The sequence below is a fragment of the Maniola jurtina genome, chromosome 5, assembly GCF_905333055.1.
Source record: "Maniola jurtina chromosome 5, ilManJurt1.1, whole genome shotgun sequence".
NCBI lineage: Eukaryota > Metazoa > Arthropoda > Insecta > Lepidoptera > Nymphalidae > Maniola > Maniola jurtina.
Genome location: NC_060033.1, coordinates 7,763,751 through 7,788,206, shown reverse-complemented (window position 1 = coordinate 7,788,206; position 24,456 = coordinate 7,763,751). Strand labels below are relative to the sequence as shown.

General features: G+C 33.5%; 3 protein-coding genes across 4 annotated transcripts; all 3 read left to right on the top strand.

The window, feature by feature from the left end:
• The first annotated feature begins 1,304 nt into the window (after positions 1–1,304).
• Positions 1,305–18,929, top strand: LOC123865696. 2 transcript variants are annotated; one of them, XM_045906904.1, is made up of 10 exons: positions 1,305–1,430; positions 3,519–4,964; positions 5,148–5,309; positions 5,737–5,935; positions 13,063–13,279; positions 14,828–14,955; positions 15,654–15,796; positions 16,696–16,786; positions 16,975–17,022; positions 17,722–18,929. In XM_045906904.1, the coding sequence occupies exons 1-9, from the start codon at positions 1,379–1,381 to the stop codon at positions 16,991–16,993; spliced, it is 2,457 nt and encodes an 818-aa protein (XP_045762860.1). In that variant the 5' UTR covers positions 1,305–1,378; the 3' UTR covers positions 16,994–17,022; positions 17,722–18,929. The 2 variants fall into 2 exon arrangements, with proteins under 2 accessions (XP_045762860.1, XP_045762859.1); XM_045906903.1 differs by lacking the exon at positions 16,975–17,022.
• Positions 7,407–8,664, top strand: LOC123865699. The gene has a single exon (XM_045906908.1). It carries the CDS (start codon positions 7,685–7,687, stop codon positions 8,639–8,641), a length of 957 nt encoding a protein of 318 aa, XP_045762864.1. The 5' UTR covers positions 7,407–7,684; the 3' UTR covers positions 8,642–8,664.
• On the top strand, positions 8,779–9,678 carry LOC123865700. Its single transcript, XM_045906909.1, has one exon. The coding sequence runs from the start codon at positions 8,792–8,794 to the stop codon at positions 9,314–9,316; it is 525 nt and encodes a 174-aa protein (XP_045762865.1). The 5' UTR covers positions 8,779–8,791; the 3' UTR covers positions 9,317–9,678.
• Positions 18,930–24,456: the final 5,527 nt, after the last annotated feature.

Below are 24,456 nucleotides of genomic sequence, written 5' to 3'. Positions count from 1 at the left end.
AGCCACGCTATAACTGTGGAGTTTATTAGTGCTATATAATTGTACCAAAAGGCGCTTAGCTAGCGCGAACTTTACCGTATAATCAAGTATGTAGTACTATGATTGATAATCTCTTTGCCGAAAAGAGATCAATCGCAATTCAACAGCTTCCGTGATCTCCAAGCCGGGGCATAACACTGCCAACTGCCCAACTCCCCGACTCCCGTGTTATGAAGAACCTCCTTAGAAGTGCAACGAGACTTATGAAGATAGCTGTCATCTTTCGATAGTCATGGATACATCACGTCAAACAATCATTAATTAATTGTTGATATCTCAAGCTCTACAATTTCGATATCTTCCTACGATTATATTATTCCAAATTGCCCTTTTTGTTCATTTTATAAGATCAGAAGCATGTGTTATGTAGAATGTCTTGACAGAAAACCCTAATAGGTACTTTTTAGGCCCAACCCTGGAACCTGGCATCTTACGTTTGATGATTCGTTGCCGAAATAAACCAACAAGGCACTTAACTTAATTCAAATATTTAGGAAGTAACCAATAGCAACAGATACCCAGAGGTAGGTAGGTACGTTTCTTACTTGACAGTTTATCACATGTAGGTCTATCTATACTTATTCTTTCACTGATAAGGTTACTTATCGTACCCAAGTGGAGAAGTTTACATATAATATATTATATAACTACATAGTACAGTACCTACCTAGGTAGTTTACCGATATATTTAGATAATAGTGTAGGTAAGTATACATATACAAATAGACTTATTACCAATAGAAAAGGAAGGATTTTTAAAAATCTCGTGAACCATCTTTGTTTTCCTGGGGAAAAAGTATCCTATGTCCGTTTCCAGAAAGACGATAGCATACATAGCTTGCTATCTCTACAATAAGTATAAAAAAAATTCATCAAATAGGTTTAGTGGCTGAGCCCTGAAAAAAGTCCCTGTCTCCAGAATTGGTTTTGCGGTTGCGCCGTGGAAATATATCATCTTTTCACAGCAGGTGTCCTCTATCCGTCTCCAGGATGATGAAATATCTCCGAGTTAAATTTCATCAAAATCGGTTAGCGGACCGATCGCGATAGATAATTAGAAAGAAACATTTTTATTATTTAAGTAGTAGGTACCTAGTAGGTAGGTAGATGATGCCCGCCGCGACTTCGCCCGCGGAAAGTTTCAAAGCAATCTTAAATTACATCTTGCTTATTAAGTGTAATATAATATGTACCCATATACTGGTACACGTTGTAAGTAAAGTAAATAATAATTAAATCATAGGTACTTAGTCGATTTTATCAATGCTTAATCCTCATTCGTCAGTACAATTTCACGCATAGCGCAGTAGCGACGTGCGCACGCGCATTGGTGGAAAATATGAAGAGACTGTGGATTTGCGTGGCTTTTGTAGCCATTTTCGGGAATTTAGGTAAGGGCAAAATCCTGGATTAAAAAAATAATCATAGTATGTTCAATACTAATTAGATATTTAGTTTTATAGTGATGAGTTGTTTATCGTGGATAGTGTTAAAGGTTATGCGACGAAATTGGATCACTGATTTAGCGGAATTGTTTTGTAGGTAGTTCCTCATGCAAATGCTTTCTTGGTAAGGAAATTTCCTATGTTCCTCGTCATTTTTAGGGTTCCCTACCTCAAAACGAAAAAAGGGAACCCTTATAGGATCACTTCATTATCTGTCTGTCTGTAGGTACTTCCCGTTGACCTAGAGTCATGAAAGGCAGGTAGGTAAGTCTTATAGCGTCACAAGTAAAGGTAAAAATCAGAAAAACATTTTGTGGTTATACCACAAAAAAAATGAAAATGTGTTCAGCAGCGGGGTCTTGTCCGTTTGGCTTAGGCTACGACGGGGGTGCGGGCTTCAAGGCATGGCCTCCTTACCCGGGTGTGGCGCGGGGAAGACCGCTTCCCCGGTAACGTTCTTGTTGGCTAAGGCCTGCCTTCTTGGGATAGTTGGGTCCTTAAAAAGTGTTCGTGATCATAAATAGGTAATAATAATTAATTTGTTTACTAAATCACATATCGTTAACTTGCAGTGTTGCACAGAAAAGTGTTAAAATCTCTTGTACTATAGTACGGAACCCCTCGTGTGCTAGTCCGACTCGCCATTGACCAGTTTTTGTGACTTACTTTTGCCCATGTGACAAAAATAGTGCTAGTAAATACTTTATATACCTAACTACATAATATATACGTACCTACTATTTAGAAATAGATACTTATCTAGTTTATTAAATTTTCACGGATAACCTCATATTCCCTCACTCCTGAGCAAAGGCTTTTTCTTATGAGACTAAACTAGAGATCACTACGCTAGTCACTAGTGATACTTATTTACCTATAAGTACTCTTTATTTAGATAGAAAAATAGGTTTGCATTTTTCAGCTTCACGTCCTGAAAATTTCATGAGTATTTTTGGATGTTGCACGTTCTTTTAAAACAACTAACTAAATTCTAGGGCTTCACATAATATTTCGAGAAGACAGTAGGTAATAATATATTCGACCCAAATCACTTCTACAAGTAGGTACTCGTAGGTAGGTACAGATATCCTATTTCTGGATACTTTACAATGAAGTAATACAACAACAATTTATAAATATCTACACAGCTATAATTTCAATAGCTAAAATTTCACGCGAAAACATGTCTTATCTCTTTATAATAATAAAAGTTGCTTCAGCGAAAATTGTAACACAAGAACCTGAAGAAAACAATCGTAACCAGTAATTCAATGCTCGTTACATTAAAATTAGTTGAGAGAATAAACATGTAGGTATTATCTTTATAAGGATATATTTTCATTTCTCGTAAAATATAATACGTAGGCACCTACTATCTTGGAAGACCAGCAATGTTGTGCTTAATGGCTTTATTATAATATGTACGTTTTTTATTACTAGATTGTTGGATATAGGTAGTTACTTAGGTTTTTAAAAATCCGACGGGACCTAGGTTTTTGGTTTTCCGATACAAAAGTAATTCCCAACCAAATCAGTAAACAGTAAAAGTAACAAACATACAAATATGTGTTATTAATTTATTTTCATATTAATAATTTGATAACATTATACTCTCACTAACTAATAGGTACTAGCTTATTTTAATTACCTACTAATACGAGCTAGCCCGTCTCGGCTTTGGTCAGTGGAATTTCTAACAATCCTTTCTTAGTCCCCTACTAAGAAACGATTTTAAGGTTTGCGTTAAAAAGAGAGCCTATATGCAAAATCCCAAGTTTCTCTCCTATACGTAGAGCCAATGCAACGCGACGACGCAACACGACGGTTTGATCTCTCCATTGGAGATATCTCAGTCTCTTTCTCCTGTTGCCAACTCCTTTGTGATTTTTTACGATAAGGTAGGTAAAGGTAATTCTTCTAGTGAATTCAGTCTAAATAGGTATCTACAGTTAATTTCAACGGTCATGACTCATGCTACTGATGATTGATACCTTTTTAGCGTATGATTAATAATTATAATATTGTCTTTTTCAGCTACCGCGGACGACAGTGACGAACAAAATTCCTGGTACTATGATGATTGGTACGATGAAAATTTTGGTTCAACAGAATATGCAGGTGGAGAAACCGAAGATAACAGTGAAAATAAATATGTAGAAGATTTACCCAGTGACGTTAGATTTAGAACTACAGAATCAGATAAACATTATGATATTCACGATTACCAGTTTGAAGATAATAGATCAGAAGTAAATGAAGACAGTATTAATAATGTTGCTGACGATACTAATACAAACTCTGAAAAAAATACAGGAAAACAAAAAGAAATAGAATATCTAACTTCTACGGAAGTCGATAATTTAGGAATCGACCTTTCTACTCTAAATATTGATAAATATAGCTCAATCAAAAGTGATTCTGATGACAAAATATTAGAAACACCGCTAGAAATTGAGGAACGTAAGATTAATTTCGAAAAAAAAATATTCGAGGATACAAAATCTATTCTAAGTGAAGAAACTGAAAACGATTTTACTCCAAATGATATAGTTGAATTGAATACAGAAAAAACAACCGCTTTCACACAAATACTTGAAGAAACTAGTAGACTTTTAGACGAGACACTGGATACTATGGAGGTAGAAAATAATAACAGCGGTGAGCAAAAAGATCAACAATCAAAATCTAATGAAGAAATTGAAGAGGGACAAGAAACAACTGAAGAAGATACGCTAGACCAAGCTATTTCAGATTTTAGGGCGGATCTAAAAAGATTACGTGAAACATGGGGCAAATTAAATGATTATGATGATAACATTCTGGAATCGAATGATGAAGATACAACACCAGTCAATAGTTTTACCTCTTCAAATGAAGTTAGCAAAATTACTGATGATAATAAAAACAAAGGCACAGAAAAACAATTAGACAGTATTAGTGAAGTATTTCCAGATGACTCTCAACCAAATAAAGAAACAACTACGTCTCAACCAATATTGTATCTCCATGATGCCTTACCAGCAACCGATTCTGAAATAACTTTAGTAGTCAATGAAACCGAAAATATTTCCAGTTCTATAGCACCTACACATATTACACAAGATCTTGTTCTTGGAGATGCTTTTCAACCTATTAATAGAAACTCGATAAGTGAGCCAGGAAGCACTGATACCAACAAAGTTACTCAAACCACACCAAAAGTTGAAGATTTATCCAGTTCAGAAGTTAAAGACCTCATGAAAAATTTCACTTCTCAGAATCTAATAACTGAAATCACTCAAAGTGATGTTAGAAATGCTAATAAAGTATGGTTAACGGTCAACAGTTCTACTATCATAACATCGACTGGCTATCCTAGTCCATATCCAACAAACTTGATTACCGATTGGTTAATCACTGGAGATGGAATTGGAATCGAGTTAAATATTACTGATTTTGTTGTAAATGGCCACGCAGGAGATTATCTTCTTTTTAAGCCAGGTAAAATTTTTATTTTTCTTCAATTTGAAATTACTGAACTTTACAAATCATGATAATCCTCATTAATCAATAAGAAATTGTTTTTTCGCAAAACATTTTTAAGTTCCTGCCGCAATGATGAATGACGTATAATTGAAGCTTACCGCAACAATTCTTTTGTGAAAAGTTTTTAAAATTTCTCAGGTGGCGTTGATGAATCTGGCTCAACTGGTCTTATATTTTCGTACGCCCTACACAAAGAAAGAAGATATCGGTTCCTCGACGTTGACAGGATGTTCGTTCGCTTCGAAACCAAACGTGGACCACAAGTTATGCGTGGTTTTAGCTTTAGCGTTCGGATGGTCGGTGAGTTACATGACGAGTCGGTTATTACTCTTTATAAAGGCTGTTTTACGCCGGAGCAACTAGATGCGATAATACCACATGTTCAAAAGGTAACATTAATTTTACGGTGTATAGCAACGTACGGTAATCTATTTGATGATACTACATTCGATACGACAGTCTACCGATGATTCTTGCTGCATATTTTAAAATTATTAGTCTACTATGTGACCCTGGAGCATACCACAATGTCGAACTATGTTGCTCTGGTGTAAATGAAGCTTTATGCTAATCTCTTGAGTACCAATGGATGGCAAATCATTCCATGCCTTCGTCAGCCCACGCACATTATAATTACATCTCTAACATTAATTTTTGCGAAAGTTGTTTTCCGATATACATGCTATAGTATTTGACAGTAGGTACAGTTTGGAATTTGTTTCTACAGTCCCGAGACCTGGGGCACCTGAGCCGATACCTGAACCGGAGCCAGTTTTACCCGAACCACCAGAAACTATCATCTTGAATCTTGGTGGCGTGTCCCTAGAAGCATTCCTTCACATCGAAGAGCAGTTCCGTCAGATCGTAGCGGAGATGGCAGCAACGTACATCACCAACAATGGCATTGATCCTGGTGTCAACACAACGTAAGTTTTTTTTAAAAGAATATTAGACATGCTAATCATGACTAATACTGCCCTTTCCCCTCCAATTAAGCGTAAAGCTTGTGCCAGGAGTAGGTACGACAATAGTGCAACGGTTGGGGTTTGAACCGCCGGCCTTTCGGAATTCTTGAGCTATCGACGCCCTAAAGTACCAAATACCTACTAGTTTAGTAAGTAGTAGTAGGAGTAGTAGTAAGTCCTGCAATATGTTGGCAATTACTACACACAGGAACCAAATACACAACAGTTTTTGCGAGATTGGCAAATCAGGTAATATTCAACTTTTTAAATTCAATATACCTACTAATTAGATATTATGTTTGTGGATATACATTCGATTGTATTTTTTTTAACATTTGTAGATACGTCTATTCTTATCGGTTACAAAATATCATTTTATTTTATTGTAACATATATCTTTCTTTGTCTTCTTGCAGATAGATATAATTTTACGATAACATATTATTTTCAATGAGTAGATTTTTGAAACCTACATTTTAAAATGTTGGTTGCTTTGAATTCCGACAATATTTATGAGTTATAATATTGTTATGCTACCTATACCTAATATACCGATGATTCAATTATATTATTCGCTTAATCTGCAATAAAACGTCACAAATATTTCATTCGTCATTATTTTGTTTTGAGTGACTTATAAAATGACGAACGCATTTGCTAAAACAGGAAATGTATTTTTCTTCGTATAAGGTAATTTTAAGCCTTTTTAACCCCTGACCCAAAAAGAGGGGTGTTATAAGTTTGACGTGTGCATCTGTCTGTGGCATCGTAGCACCTCAACTAATGAACCGATTTTAATTTAGTTTTTTTGCTTGAAAGGTGACTTGATCGAGAGTGTTCTTAGCTATAATCCAAGAAAATCGGTTTAGCCGTTTGAAAGTTATTATTAAGTACCTATACCTATACAATTATTCAAACGTCTACCTACCTACATAGTTTGCTGGTATACAATACATCCAATTTATCATAATGTCCGCGTCGCGTCGTGGCTAAGTTTATCATTAGTTTATTTTCCAGACATCACACACGATATTACATAATACACTGACTTATTCCGCAATGATACTCGTAATTACTATTAACAATCATTTCTAGCTACTTAAAAATAAAAAATGGGACATTCTCAATAGTTTAAATTTTTTTTTTAACATATTTTAACGACTTTTCATCAACAGCGATCTGTGTTGGTTAAGTATATCAAAGTTAGAATAGGTTATTTTGTGAAAACTTGTTTCGAAGTATACTATTTGAATATCAATAGTTTTTATTATAAGTACTGAAGTAGGTAGGTAATGTATGTAACTTGTATTAGTAAAAGTTTTATAAAACTGAAGCAGGAAAGAAGTAATAAAATTTCATCACTGAGTTCAAAGTGAGTTCCGCGCCTGCGCAAGGTACTGACATGCGCAGTGGAAACGTCATGTCTATTTTAGTAGCAAGCTTTCGTGCGGGACAAGCTTACAGTGTCACGCTTAACTATTAACTACAGTGTCTCGTATAAAATAAACGAATCACCTTTAAAATAAGCTTATAGTAAATATATTAAACTCGATGGTTCTCCTTATAAAAAATGTTAATCACAAGTGAAAATAGCAATTATAGCACCTAAATGAGATAAGCATAAGTGTTAAAATGCAGCAATGCGCCAAAAGATCGATGTCAGTATTCCCTGATGCCAAAATTTACAAAATTTAGTGTCAAATATTTAAAATGGAGCCCCTCATAGATAGAAACAACTTTGCTGTTAGCGCAATGGTCACGGTGGCGATGCAGATACTATTTTTCATGATCGCCTCGCTGTCACAGAGCGACAAAGTTACAGATTTCACTGGTGGTGCCAATTTTATCATAATAGCACTGTTAACATTCTTTCTTGGTCAAGGAGGAAGCACATTAAGAAACTATGACAGCAGACAACTTATGGTAACAGCGTTCGTGTGTGTTTGGGGTGTGAGGCTCTCTGGATATCTGATTTACAGAATTTACCATATTGGAAGAGATAAACAATTCGAAGATCGCAAAAGTAACACCTTGAGATTTGCTGTTTTTTACACCTTTCAAGCGGTATGGGTCTATATTGTTAGCTTGCCAGTCATTATTATTAATTCACCTCACCACTCATATCCGAAAGCTCCCAAAACAATGACAACATTAGACTCCGCCGGCGCGGGTGTGTTCGTAATCGGATTGTTGATTGAGACGTACGCAGATCTACAGAAGTTCGCATTTCGTCAAGAGCCAGCTAATCAAGGAAGGTGGTGCAACGACGGCCTTTGGGGACTATCCCGACATCCAAACTATTTTGGCGAAGTTGTACTCTGGTGGGGTATATTTATAATATCATTGAATGTTATCGAGGGTATCGAGTACATTGCAATATTGTCGCCTTTATTCACGAGTGCTATTATATTATTCTTATCTGGAATACCATTACTCGAACGATCGGCGGACGAAAAGTATAGAGATAACCCTGATTATTTATATTACAAAGCGTCCACGTCACCCTTTATACCGATACCGCCGGCTATTTATGTCGAAGTTCCAAGATTTCTCAAATGTATGTTGTGCTGTGAGTTTCCGATTTATGATTCTACAAGAGAAGAGTTCCCTGCTCCCACAATTGTGACCGAGACCACTAGTATATCGATGGTGCAATCTCAGACATAGCTAACAAACGCCGCGCGCGACAGCGCTGCGGCAAAAGAATCGAGTAATCCAAAGAGCCAAAATGATCAAAAGTTGTGATACACGGCCGAGGAAAAACCTCAAAAGAAATTGCCAAATTCGTTGCCACTGAAACAAAACAATACTTTAGATATGAATCGTTATAATATTTACATGGAAAATTTAAAGCGTAGCAAAACAGTTGCACTTGGTCTAATAGACGAAACGAAAGATATTATTGAAGGAATCTCAGTTGAAAGCCCAATTAAAAACATTAGATTAAGATCGCCGAATGCTGATGTAGAAATAAGTGCACCTAGTACAAGTAGACAAGAAAATAAGAGGCCTACAGAATATGTTAAGTACGGAAAAATTACTTTTAATACTACTGCAATATTACATCACTATCCGCAAATGCAGAATAAAAACTGTGCTGATAATTGTAAAGTAAGACACTCAAACAGTATGGTAAAATCAGATTTAAATCTAAGTGAACAAGTGAAGGCCGATAACAATAACCAGTCTGAAATTGAAGAGACTAAAGTAGTTGTTAATCAAGCAAAGCATAACGTTAACAATAATGAAAATAGTCATACAATAAAAACAAATTGTGTTAAATCTAAACCATTAGAAGTTTTAAGAAAACCTGTTAAATTTACAGAAGAAAAGCTTGTATGAGATTTAGCCTCGCATTTTTCATTTCAAATGAAAATGTGGAAATATTGGCGGACATTACCCCTTAGAGTGAAAAGAAACATATCGAAATATAAAATGTTGTAAATATTATTAAAAAGACTGGCAAAAACTGGATTAAAATTTTAACTAAATACGATTCTTTGTAATCTTTGAGCTCTAATTTTTTCTTATGATAATTGAAGAACTAATTTGTTAAACTAAGCTGTATAGTGAAGAAAACGTTAACGTTAAAATATATTATGATAGTTTGTACAAATTAGGTAAAATAGTCGAATCCGTCTCAACTAGAATAATTTTCTTCCTATTAATTGTTACTCGTTAGATTATTATAATACAGAGAAGTAGTTAATAAAATATGAAACATAAAAGAAGCTTATATGTTAGGTAAGTACCTACCTACTAAAATCTAGTTTATTTTCATTTTAACCAGTTTAGATCGCTTAGCTTATCTATATACAAAGCTGTTACCCGTTGCAAAATTCCTTCCTCCAGCTCCGCAATTATTCATCAGATCTTCACTAAGTTTACGTATATGAAACAAACCTGACCCTTCTGAAAGCATAACGTTTGAAAATTGTCAAAATCGATTAATATTTGACGAAAAACGAAGTACCAAAATTATCATTCCTTATGCCGAACTATCCCTATTATTTTTTGGGATAAAAAATCCTATATTGTATTATCCTATATATAGACCTGAAGTATTAACAACTAATTGTATGATGTATCCCACGTTGCGTTCAAATTCGTTCAGTAGCTTCTGCGTGAAGCGCGCACAGACAGAAAGACAGACAAAAATGAAAAACAAATACTGTTGTGGGCAGTTGCTTCTCGACAGTAATAATGCTTTCTCCGATTCAAGTTTTCAAAATATATTTAAAGCCGTGCAGGTATAGTTTTATTAAAAGAACTTACTGGTAAAAGTACCTATTCAATAAGCGAAACAGTATGCATAGTGCGATTTCGCATTTTCTACGATAATCTTCATAATACCTAAACACATAAAACCTACACAGTTACGTTTGACTAAAGCCCGATTTATAAAGGCCTGATTTAACTTATGCTTTATAAATTACATAACACTAGCGTAAAGGCGTGTGATGTAACTAAAGTTCGATTTATAGTTAACAGTTTGGAAGAAAAGAAAAATGGTTGATAGTTTTTAGCAAGGTTTTAGCCAAACGCCGCGGATGTTCCAAACTTGAAACGCACTATTTATTATAATGGAGCTAAATAAAATACTGTTTGACTTTTTTCAGAGGTCAAAATTTAAAAAAAAAATTAACTCAATAACAACATTATATTATCATAGACATGTAACGTTTATTTTACATGGAGTATGAAATTCGTGTTCGGTGATGAGTAAGACAAGATATTATATTTACGTACAAAATGTACAAGAGTAGAAGAGAGCGCTTTACAAATCTGATCCATGTGTGAGAACAAAACTCATATGCTTCATAGTCTGTTTAATAACAAGCACGTGTTTTTGTTTTTTTTTTTTTTGTTTTGGGCGAAGCACGAGTAGTGGCAGTAGTCTATTTTTCACAGACTATTAATAACTATACATTGTTAGTATCATCCAATTAGTTGAGTTGCTTTTCTTTGTACGCTACTTGTGTTGATTGGCGTAAAAAAATCTTTTGACTTGATGTACGTATGCATAAGACATTCTTAACCTGTTTATAAATTTTATGATACCCAACACTTCAAAAAATTTCTGTTTTTTTTTTAACAAAATTGAAAAAAAAAAACTCAATGTTCTTTTTAATAAACTACAAAACATACACGGTACACGTGGCTCATATTTTTGGGTTATTTAATAGAAAAACATCCATAGAGCCACTTACATAAAATTTCATTTATAAAAACTGCAAACACATATTTCAGTAAAAACTTTCGGTTTTTAATACTTGTTTTATGCCAGTGCAATGATTATCGGGAATAATACGCAACTGCAAACATAGAAAAACTACCCCAAATCTACTTAGGCAATGGGGTACTTAAATAAGTTCAGAGTAATCTACGAAAGCTCAGCCTATTTCTCTGACCGTAGTACCTACTACTATGATTCTAATAAAAGAACAGAATACAAGCTTTCAACCTCTGACGATATTATGTAACCCCATTCTTTCAGTCAACCATGCTTTTTAAGAGCAATTGAGAAATGAATATTCATTCGTATGTCAACTCGAATTCATAAGAACACTTTAATATGCAAATCGAATAGGGATTATAAAGTCTGCACTTGTGATAAAATTAGTAGTCCCAATAAGGATATTATCTCATAATCTGATTTAGTACCTAGATAAGGAATTCTCTGCTGCGTTGCAAAACTTTGGTTAACCAAGTAGATATTTTACAATGTTCTCAGGTTCTTCAATAGTAAAATCCAAAATTACTGACAGACTGAATAGTTCTATCATTGTTAGATTTAAGGAATAAGTTACAGTAACAGTGCAGTTAGGAAGCGTCGGGTATGCTTTTAATTAAAGCTATTTTTAACCAGAGGTAATTGCCCTAATCAAATATGGGTGCTGCTAGTGGGATACAAATGTCGAGCATTTGGCTTGTAAAATCGCTTCGGGACTATCTTTTGATAAAACGAAAACGTTAATAAATTATCTTTATCTCATCTGCAGTTTGTAAAAAACAAATGCTTATAAAAACAGTAAAGTGTTTTTTATCTGAGACAATTTGAGAATATTTTATTGAGTTCGAGATAAAGCAGCTTGTAAAATTTATTATTCTAATGAAAATACAAATTGTTTCCTTAACTGACCCTACGACTTGAAATCTGATTGACCTTGTGCTTTATCAATAACGTAATAAATTAAAATTATGGAAGAAATCACAAATTCTTCACTTTTCTTAGTTTATATTGATGTTAAAAATAACAAGTTATTAAATAAATCTAATATGTAGGACTTCTACATAGTTCTTTGGCAAAAGCAAAGATTGGAATAAAGCCAAGATTACTATCAACTTTTGCCGGAAATAGTCCAGATAGACTGAATGTTTAATGGCTTTGATAAACAGAAAATTCCACTTTAGTACATCTGCATTGGACTAATAAGGAGAATTTTTATTTTCCAAGTTTTAGTTTCTAAGAAGCGTTTTTACATGTGATAATTCATTTTGTTTTTATTCACAGATGATAGAATTATCATATCATGTTTGATATTCTTCCATTTATTTATTGGAGTCACAGCTATGAATATGCTAAAACTTTGGGTATGCCTCAGTAACAAGGTCACCAGAAATTCACTCGTAGCGCGTCTTTTTAATTTACCAGTAAGATAGAATTTTATAGTAAAACAGGAGCGCATTTTTTTAGGTTTGATTAGAGTATTTTTAAACAGAAACGAAATACACGAACCCCAAAATTGTATGTTTTGAAAGTCTTTTAAATTAAGATATTTTAACTGCATATATTGCGAGATGCAGCAAGCGCGAATTTTTTTAGCAGAAAAAAATTGACAATTTTAAGTACCTACGAATGTATGGTAAAAATGTTTATTTTGCTTCATGCTTGGGAATTCGAAGGGAGTTTGCATTCGAAGGGAGGGGGGAGTGAGAAGGAAGGGAGGTTGTTTGGAGTCTCCAAATCTCTTTCTTGCCTACGGCCATGTACGGCACCATATTATAATTTGCACCTATTGGGACGCAAAAGAAAGATATCTTAAGATTATTGCCGTGTATGTTAATATTTTCTAATTTAATTTCAGATTAGAACTGACACAAATAAGAAGCAGAGCGCTATGCTTCCACAACTGGCCAAAGTTCGAGCAATGTGTTGAAGTGAGTTTCGGAGTGCCTCTCGTCTACGAGGATGATGACGATGGAAGGGAGCCAAGACTAAATGCGGCCGATCTGACCAGCATGTGGGAGACTTATTCACAACTTGAGCCGTACGCGGAGAGGTTGAGATCATTGGGAATCACGGTAATATTTATGTTTCATTGAATAACTTATTTGGTTTTCGGATATGTGTTTTGTTATAAGATACTTTAAGGCGTTGTCCTAATACAACGAGATTACGCGATCATCGCGCATTCGCGTTGCATTAGGATATCGGACGACGCGGCGCCTTAGATTTGAAATTATTGTTCTAAAGACCCTATTAGCTTATAAAATCTAAGTTCTAATTATTATTACCTACTGCTTCATGTCAAGCTGTGATAGCCTAGTGGTTAGAACGTCCGCCTACTAATCGGAGGTCGGGGGTTCGATCCCGGGCACGCACCACTAACTTTTCAGTTATGTGCGTTTTAAGCAATTAAATATCACTTGCTTTAACGGTGAAGGAAAACATCGTGAGGAAACCTGCATGCCTGAGAGTTCTCCATGTTCTTAAAGGTGTGTGAAGTCTGCCAATCCGCATTGGGCCAGCGTGGCGGACTATGGCCTAAACCCTTCTCATTCTGAGAGGAGACCCGTACTCAGTAGTGGGGCGGAAATGGGTTGATCATGATGATGATGACTGCTTCATGTAACAACTCGTACGTAGTCAAATTCTAAAAAAATATCAGACAAAACTTATAATACCTAATATTTCTATCGGTGGCCGTGCGACAGATACACTTTCGCATTTACAATATTAAAGTATATATAAGTAAGGTAGAACACGTTAGCCGCTTAAAATGTGAACAATGTACTTTTCAGCTAACACATAATGCTTTGCTAAGAATTAGAATCACAATACTCTGGCGAAGTAGGTGAGGAATTGTTTTGCGCTGCGACGGAAATGGCGAGCTAGCTTTTCAGTTTAGATTTTGTGGCTTTGTTCTTTTGTTTTTTCTGTTTTTTCATGCATAACTTCGAAAAAATGCGCTCATTTATGTAGTAGGTAATGTTTGTCTTAGGTACCATACTTTGGAGTATGAATTGAGATTATTATTATCTATACGAGATTATACCTAATATTGTTTTAAGTATTCTTTATCGGTGGGTACCTATACTAGATGATGCCCACGGTTTTGTTCGCGTGGGCATCATCTAGTATAGGTACCCACCGTGTAAAAATCCTTATTTTGTGGGAAAAGTAGCCTATGTTACTCTCCAGGTCTATTACTACCTATATTTATGCAAAAAATCACGTGGATCGCTCTGTAGCAGCACAGAATAATATAATAGTAGCGGTTTGATAGAATAAACAAACCAATAAACAAGCACACCTTTGCATTTATAATATGGGAATATTTTGTATTTGAATTTTCGGTTATATTCTGTTTCTGGTTTTGTTTGCTTGCCCGAAGGATGTCAATTTACCCTAGTCTATTACTAAGCCTCCGCTTTCCATTCATCCGTCCGTCTGTCTGTCAGCAGCTGTATCACATGAACCGTAATAGGTAGAGTTTACATTCGTGTGGGAATCCGACTCGCACTTGACCTGGTTTTTTATTTTATTCTCTTTTAACTTAAGAGTTTTTTTAATTAATTGGTAAAATTAGTATTTTCAAGGTTGTTCATGTTTCCATTTATTTTTTTCAGGAGTACCAAGTGCCAAATGATAGAGGTATTCTGACAGTGTGGCTCGTGATTGCTGGAGGTGTTGTCATCTCTATGACCATGCTTGCCTTCGCGCTGTGGCGCTTCAGCTGCTTTGAAGACTACACTAGGTAAAAATTCATCATTGCTATGGACTGGGATTTTCAAAATTAGATGTTTAAAAATGCTAAAATGCAAGCATTCATGTCTGCCTTTTTTTAACTAGGCACCCGTTTAATTAAGTACCTGGGTCATGGTATAAGACCAAGCTTCGCTCGGTGTTTTTCGATTTGATTGGTGTTATCCCTGAATTCCCGCGACTGAACTCAGGGACACTATTAAGATTATGGAAAGTAAAACGTTATCTAAATACAAAGGAGAATGACCAACTTTTCATGGACTTTGGGCCCCTCACAAATATTTTTGTGTCTCGCTAAAATATTGTTTATGAAATTGTCTGATGGTTCTTTTTTCTTATGCATGTTTCCTTCATGTATAGTATTCCTCGAGGTTAAAGCAAAAAATAACTCAAATTAGCCAGGACTTTATTTTTTATTCTATTTTTCACTCTAATATTTATAAAATTGAAGTAGCTATAGGCACTTTAGTGCGGGGGACACCCTCAGTCTGTGTCTGCCAAGTCTCCTTTCATTCAAATTGTTAGAGCTGTTTCCGATAAAAGTTTGAAGTGATCCGAAAAGAAATTTCAGAACAAAATAGCGTTCAAAATCATCAAGATGCAACGAAACCGGGAAAAGTTTCCTAACCATACAAGGGTAGGTTTATAATATTATAAGGGTTGTCTTATATTTTAATAATTTATTTCCAGAATGCCAGCATTCAGCGATACGGACAGCATAAAAGAGAAGTGCAATCTGGATCTGTATCCCACGCCGCACCAGACGCTCCCGCCACTCTACAGCGATACTGATTACAAGTGGGCCGACCAGAAATATGATAACAGCACGAAAGGTAAGAACAAGTGTAAATTAAAAATTTATAACACCCCCGACAAGTGAAGGTTACAGTAACTAGAAAAGAGCTGATAACTTTCAAACGGCTGAACCGATTTTCTTGGATTATTATAGCTAAGAACACGCTCGATCCACCTTTCAAACAAAAAACTAAATTAAAATCGGTTCATTAGTTTAGGAGCTACGATGCCACAGACAGATACACAGATACACACGTCAAACTTTTAACATCCCTCTTTTAAAGTGATAATTGCTAATCGACGCGCGACGTTTGGAATTACGCCTCTATTTTTGGCAAAAGAAAACATCTTTTCACGCAAACTAAAGACATTTGAAATTATTATGAAGTAAAGCGTGACATGAAGTTATTAATTTCTCAATTTTATAGTTTTTTTAATGTAATTTATTTAAGCAGTTTTAAAATGAAAACAATTTTCCTATTTTAATTGTTTTAAGGTATAGATAATAGAGAAATAAATCGATATATATATGCCTTATTTATAGATCTAGAACAGCAAAGTATAGTATAATAGGCGTAATACGTTTGTATTAAAACTCTGGATTCTGATTCCTGATGCTAAGACAGTGGTAAAGAACGTTAAGTATGGTAAATAATAATTAAAACCTATTGATAATATTGTGGACAACAGAATACACAAAATTATTTAGTTAAGCAAACTCTATCTAAGCTTTCCTAAATTTTCGACAACTTATTAGTATATTATTTATACTATACTTACTTATAATTTATACTTAATTCTATTTGGTTTTAATTATATTATTTTAAAGTTATCTGAATCGTGGGGTTAGATAAAAACCCTCGCACGTTCAATAGATATCGATTTTTATCAGGCCTGTATTAGATTTTAAATATTTTTTACCTACTTATTATTTCAGTGGACGTCAGAGGCTACTCTAATAAAAGCTACATGCGTGAAGGCCCGTACGATCTTGACTCAGACGACGACATAGTTCCAGTAAGTGCCAGGTTGGTATTAAATTAAAAATTGGTTAATCACTTTTGAAGTTTTATTAATCATTTTTCATATTTGTTCTTTTTTTTTCATCAGATATTGCTTTAATATTAGTTACGTAATAATCATTACTCACAACTCACCAACTGAGACCATATTACTAGTGCTCAGCCTATTCGGTTCATTCTAACTCCATTTCCAGGTACACAACTGACGTGTAGCCGTATCTCATACTCTTAGTACATAATCGGTATGCATCTCTTTATACTAACATTACTTTACTCTGTAACTTACATTCACTATTTGTAACTTACAATGTTATTGGAGCTTTTCTAACTATTTGTAACTTACAATTTTTTGGAGATTTTCTGAAAAACCTTACAAAATTTGAGATATTAATATTGAAGAGCTGGCGAATAAAACAGCGAAAAATACACGAAATAAAATTTTACAACAGGAGCAAAAAACTGAATGATAGCTTGTAAGTTTTAGGTATTGTGATAATTATTATTATACCTACCGTTTTGATCTATAAATCGCGCACTTTGGACTCAATTTTAGTTTCAGGCCGCTTTGCTTGGAAATTAGTTCAGTTTTGTATTACGTGGTTACGTTATAACGTGGTTAGTGCTAAGGTTTTACTTTTCAATAACTTTAGGTGCGATTTTTCCGTCGCCAAAATATCAAATCAAAAAAATATATATCTAATAAAATAATCACAGATAAATAGTAAGTATCCACGATAGAACAACGTTTATCTGGTGTACCTAAGGAATAATTGTGACCGTAAACCGTTTTTCTTCGTCGTAATTTATTCGCCAGTTAAAATTTATTTGATGATTGATAGAGAATTAACAATTTTCAACTATTAATACTATAAGCACATTTATTAGTACTTATATTCATTTTAATTTATAAATATATAAATAATTTCATTTTAATTTTCCAGAAATACCAGCTTCAGTCCGCGCGACATTTACAGCGTCTAACATGTTATCTCTTATAGGTTAGATATACTTAATATAAATTGTATATGGAGGCTTTAGAATAAGATATTATTGTGATTTTAATCATTCAGTAAGAATGAATTCTTGGAAGAAATTTCTTTCCATTTTTTTTTTTTTAATAATTTTATATTTTCTTATTCTCGGATAACCGATTTAGGGATTTTTTGACCAAAGTAATGACTGATTTGATTTTGATACCATTATTTCAATTGTATGTAGTAGATGTTATTAAGCTACCGCCACACCTGCGTGTCGTGAACGCGGAATGTGGTATGCGATGCGGAAGCGTCCACGACGCAAATCTATACCTACGTGTGTCTACGACCACGCGACTGTTGTTGTCGCGTAGATGACGTGCATTTGCATAATACCATTAAATATCGTGGGAGGTGACCACCACGCGGCTGATGACGTTCCCGCTTCGCAGTCGGTTCGGTCGCGCAGGTTTGGATAAGGCTTTACTTTATAGAAGTTTTTTTTACTGTAATTCTGTTGAATATATATTTATATAACTCACGCCTTACTACTAATATAGAAACAGACAATTATACTTTCTACTTAAATTTATAAATATAAGTAAAGTTGTGTAGGAAATATTATATTCCTACAAATTAGTATACCTACCTATAATATTATACATAGAACCTCCGAAATTATTATCTAGCATGGTAAAAATTGTCTTTGCATAACGTTCGTTTACATTATTTTCCGTGATCAGTTTTGATCAATCGCATATAACTTTGCAAAAACAAATATACTTAGTTCACTTTCTACAGTCTTCTAAAATAAAACTAACTTTCGTAAATCTTCCATAAATTCCATTGATATCGGTTGGGTTTTGTAAAGTATTCTTAATAAGATAAATACTATGCTAGGTTTGTGTATAGTAATAACTTTCATACCATATTTTCTTTGCAATGAGTTTGTGATTGTTGTTGTCTTAATTAGTATAATTAAAAAAACTACATTTCGTAACTAATTTGCTTGGAAAGGTCATAATGTAATATTAATCATGTTAAAGATTTTATTATTAAGTACCCGTTGTTGTGATTTTCAATAAATTTTAAGTACTTATGTTACGTTAGTGATAGTAAATATTTTAAAATTCTTTCAATTATTGTATTGGTACAAATAAACAGTTTTTTATATATTTTTTCTTTTCGTTTCCCTTTTTCTTTTCTTTTTTAATTATTCTCTTATTTTTTACGCATTAGCTTTATTAAAAACTCACACTGAAATATACAATTTTATATTTACACAATTTTAAATGAAAAATATACCAAATATTTTGAACAATTATGCTTGAATAATTATTATTTAAAAACATAAAATGAAATACATAACCTAACAATATTTTTTATGCTGCATTGTCTATAAAATTGCAATTATATTACAAAAAAAAAACATTAATAAAATCATAAACAAAATTTTTTCGGAATTTATGAGAGGTTGTGAAAAAACTGAACTTAATTCTACGTATTTTATGATCTAATAAAATAATATAGAAGCTACTTTAGACATAAAAAAGGGAAAAAAAATTATTGCCAGTTAATTTTACCAATAACTACCTACACTGTACCCAAAACTTAATTAAATTAGAAGGTTATATTTAATTATATTAAGTAGTAATAATTTTAGTATATTTTTTTTATTTAATTGGTTTTCGCTGTTACAGTTTTCAAATATGTACCGCAAATATTTAAAAAATTACTAAATTTCATCCGGGTGTATTTAAGTTTTTAAGAATGCATATATTTTTTGGAATAGAAGTACTGTAAAAATATAAGAGACAGACTAACACCCAGGCAGACACATTTTCGCATTTACAATATAGTATGAATATCTTATAAGTAAAATTGTTACCAAGAAGATAATAATTCGCTTTTTCATGACATTTTGATCAAAAAGCGCATTCCAAACTTTTTACAAACTTATTAAATAGGAATGATATTAGTAAGAACTCTATTAAGTAAAAAGTGCGAAACATAGGATGTAAGTCGCCATTTAAATACTTACTTATAGATTAATAATAATTATTATAGAAATCAAATAGTTCCAAAATAATGCTTTACTTATTCCAAATTATGTACTTAATATAAAATACCTACTTAATTGAATGACGTCAAACATCGTTCAATGGTAAGAATAAATTATGAATGTGGTATTAAATATTATATCTCTGTTTAATAAAATTATAACAAATCATCAGGTAATTATTTACAGGTAAGAAAATATTTATTTTATTTTTACATACATTTATTCGACCAATCAACAGAATTAGAGGTATTTAAAAGAACATAAAAGAGCTTCATGGTTTCTAGGAAACACCAGTGTATTAATAATATCAACATTTTAGATTTTATTGCATGAAAGTTATCATATTAATTTTAATACGCACCTAGTACCTACTACCAGGCATATGGAGTCAAGTGCGTACTAGAAACTGAGGTCGCAATAAGGAGAGGTCTTCCTATATACCTACTTACTAAATGGAATACGATAGACAGTAAAATCCATCTTACTGTTGGGAATAGGGATTACGGATAAGTACGGATTTAGCTAATTTGTAAAGCAATGATAAACTATGAAACTATTCCTAGTAATAATTAATTCTTACAATTATTACTCTCTATTTTTTCTCTATTTATGAAATGTGACAGCTTTCACAATTAATGTAATCTCCATCAATCACCCATCGACTGAGTTTTAAATAATAACGCTGATCCACACGTGCAAGCGCACGAATTATGCGCGTACGCAAGTTTGGATCAGCCGCCTCGCATCTTAGAAACACAACGCGCATCATAAGAACATAATGTGGACATGTTCATGAGTGGTTTGCGAGCGGTTCACGTGCATGTTATACATGACATATTGTGTGCACGAATCGTGCGCGTGCGTAAGTGTGGATCTATCTTTAGATATAAGTAGAAAATATACTGATTTAGTGTTTATTCGTGTTTTCTCTGATTCTTATTTACATAAAAGAAAATTTGCTTATTTTACATAATGATGTATTAATTAGCTGATGTAATTTTTAGAATAATCATATAACTAGAAACTGCCATTAATATAGTAGGTATATTTTATTGTTTGTGAATAATTACTAATATACTTATATATGTAACACAGTTATACATAAGTAGATTATGGTGGCTAACTACATTTAACAATCAAACCGACTATTTAATGCAAAAGAAAAGGTTTGTTAAACTGCTTTGTGGTGTGGTCTGACCTTATTGGTAGAATTATTATTCAATTCACTATGTTTCCGGCGTAGTGAACAAAATAGGTTGTGAAACACCATAAGTTTAATTATTATTATTTCGTTTAAATCTAGCTATTCAAAATTATCATCTTTCATTAAAAAGACTAACTTTAGATAAATCGTCTTACAAAACCTAGACTTTTGCATTTAAATCGTTTAGTATCATTAGTTTCTATATAAATATTTTAAATAGCGACCATAGGTATTATTTACAAAAAAGATTTGTTATAACATAGCCGCAATTTCGCTGTTTTCAGACTAATTGATCCACCCCGGCTTCCGGGTGGGCTTACCTATTCTATGAATAAACATGATATACATATTACAATTCATTAAAAACTCTTCTTCGTGATAGTAAGACCCGGTATTTATTTGCACTGAGAAAAGGTACTCATTTCTTTTACTGAAGTTGAACCAAAATTATATAGGGAATATTATAATATGATGTATGATCAAAGTCTTTTTTTACTAAGCTTAATTGCACTGGCCACCATCGATTTGCTTTTACTCGTTGAGGAATTCCGTCCACCAGCTCCGAATGTATTCATTAGATCTTCACTTTTATAATATGAGGTATACCTGATAATAAAATTTGTGTAAAGGAAGAAGAATTATCAAAATCGGTTAACATTTGACGGAGTTGTGGAATAACATTGTCAAAATTTACCATTCTTAATCTCGAATGATCCCCATTGTTTTTCAGGATAAAAACTATCCTATATGCCTATATGTTGACATATTGCGTTCAAATTCGTTCTGTAGTTTGAAATAGTATATAATTTATAAAATCTATTTTAGGCTCTATATCGATAATAAATGCTTCCTCCGATTAAAATTTTCAAAATATACTTTAAGTCATGTATAGTTAAAAATCGTCCAGTTACAGTTTTATTATAAGTATAGCTATCTATATGCAGGTGTACTCAATTTTGTTAGTTACCTAGTGGTTACCTACCTACCGTGCATTGAGAGCGATGCGCAGCCGAGAAAATTGTGACCGTGCGCCTCGACGGAATATCAATAACTTGTGAACTGCCTCGATGAAAAAACTAACAACAATATTTGGATCGAGCATATTATATCTCATATTATTTACACACCTCCTCATCCAAATACAAGCATTCATACAGATACTCATATTTTATGGTAAGTAATAACTGATCGACTCACTATGTAGAGATACCAACCGCGTATTGCTCTTTCGCGTAAATAAATAGAATCAGAATAAAATATTTAAATACAGAAATAAAAAATATTTACAAAAAGTATAAATTAATTATTATAATAAAAACATTATTATTATAATAAATATGCATTCGCCTACTCGATTGATTTTTAGTAAACGAACTTAAAATTAAAGCTACGGCCACACCTGCGCGTTATGAGTGCCGGATGCGGGACGCAATGCGGGAGCGTCCACGTGCGAATCTATATCTACGTGCAAGTGCGCCTATAGGAGTATATGGCACCATTAATTAATGACTGACTTTCCGATTTCGAAGTCACTTTGGTCGCGCAGGTTTTTATGAGGCTTTAAAAGAATTCAAATGAAAATATTTCATAATCTGAGTAATTTACAAAATAATAGGTAAGTTTTACAGCTCGTTTACTAAACTATTTCACGGATGGAATACTAAATTCGCAAAAAAATATGTATACCTTTATCTATGCTTGTACATTATGTATAAATATTATGGAGTTATTTTGTATAATTTAAAGATGTATACGGTTTACTTCGGCCCTTACTTTAATTAGTCGGTGTACCTAATAGAAATAAATAAATATTGTTTTGATGTTTTATCGAAATTTGTTTTCACACCATAGTTCCATAGTTCATAATAAATCTTTTAACAAAGGAGGAAACAAACATATTATTAGACTGATGAATACAGAACACGCGCTTGTGTACCAAGTGTAAATTAAAAATTTATAACACCCCCGACAAGTAAAAGTTACAGTAACTTGAAAAGAGCTGATAACTTTAAAACGGCTGAACCGATTTTCTTGGATTATAGCTAAGTACAATCGATCAAGCCACCTTTCAAACAAAAAAAAACTAAATTAAAATCGGTTCATTAGTTTAGGAGCTACGATGCCACAGACAGATACACACGTCAAGAAGAAGTCGATACTGGAAGAGATCGCTATTTTAGCGATAAGGCCGCCTTTTGTACATAAATCTATAATGTTATTTATATATTACTATGTCTTGTTGGTGTACAATGAAGAATATTTTACTTTACTTTACTTACGTTAAACTTATAACACCCCTCTTTTTGGGTCGGGGGTTAAAAGGAGAAAATTCTTAGCTAGCATAACAACGTGCCGCTAAAGCCTCTAACTGTGGGTCTAAAAACTTGAAATTTTGCTTGCGGATTTTCTCAGTAACGTAGACCCTCATTAAGAAAGGATTTTCAGACATTGCACTCCAGCGAAGCCGAGGCGGGTTAGCTGGTAGGTATCGAGTAAAATATTTCCGCTAGAGACCAAATATTTATTTTAGATAGATAGGTACAGTACACAACATATTAGCAGATATCGCCTTGATAATGAATACGTGAACGAACATTTTTGCTACTTGTAGCTAAAATGTTCGTTCATAAAGAGATGATAACTATGGAAAAAACGGAAAAACTATCTATCATCCAACCAAATTTATTTGGTTTTCGCACTAGGATTTCTGTAGGTTTTCGGGAAAAACATCTTACGCGAGTTGTGACGCCTGTGGCGTCATAGACGATGTGCATCATTTTTTGGTGGAAAGCGTCGGATCTCAAATAGATAGAGATTGAGACCGTTTTGTGGAATTTTAGAAATCGATATCCTTACAGTTTAACTACCTAAGTATTAGCCAACCCAAACTCTGAAGTTTACAATTTGTTCAGATAATTATTATTACTGAGTAAGTAAAATTGCTATAAAGTAATTGTACCTAAGTAGATAGGTATTTAAAAGTACGATAAGGCAGACGGACAGACAGAGACTACGAAGTGATCCTATTAGGGTTCTTTTTTTCTTTGAGGTACGGAACTAGTCCAAAATAAATTTTATAATAAACACTAATTGACTCATCTAGAAGCTTAAAAAATTTCTACGGGAGTCCATAGACTGGAGTTGACGCCTGAATTAACTTGCCAGACACCATTTCGAAATATTTGGGCTAATGTACCCAAAAGAGGATGTCTTTATTGAAGTAAATCATGTTAACACGCCGGACGCAAACCACCTACTAAGTTCAAGACGACCGACGCGACGTCTTGTAGAAACAGTTATAGCTACGTCCATAGCTTATAACTGTTTCTAGGGAAAGGGAATTATAATCACCCTGCTTTCCTTATGTATGGCTGAACTATTCTACTAAAAATTGGTTGGAGATACCGAATTAGCGAACTCAATACAAAATATATAG

Excerpts from the sequence above, each read along its gene's own strand:
- LOC123865700 (XM_045906909.1), top strand. The coding sequence starts at position 8,792 with ATGAATCGTTATAATATTTACATGGAAAATTTAAAGCGTAGCAAAACA.
- LOC123865696 (XM_045906903.1), top strand. The coding sequence starts at position 1,379 with ATGAAGAGACTGTGGATTTGCGTGGCTTTTGTAGCCATTTTCGGGAAT. Across the intron at positions 4,965-5,147 it reads TTATCTTCTTTTTAAGCCAG|GTGGCGTTGATGAATCTGGC; the intron begins GTAAAATTTTTA and ends AAAATTTCTCAG. Across the intron at positions 14,956-15,653 it reads TGCTTTGAAGACTACACTAG|AATGCCAGCATTCAGCGATA; the intron begins GTAAAAATTCAT and ends ATTTATTTCCAG.
- LOC123865699 (XM_045906908.1), top strand. The coding sequence starts at position 7,685 with ATGGAGCCCCTCATAGATAGAAACAACTTTGCTGTTAGCGCAATGGTC.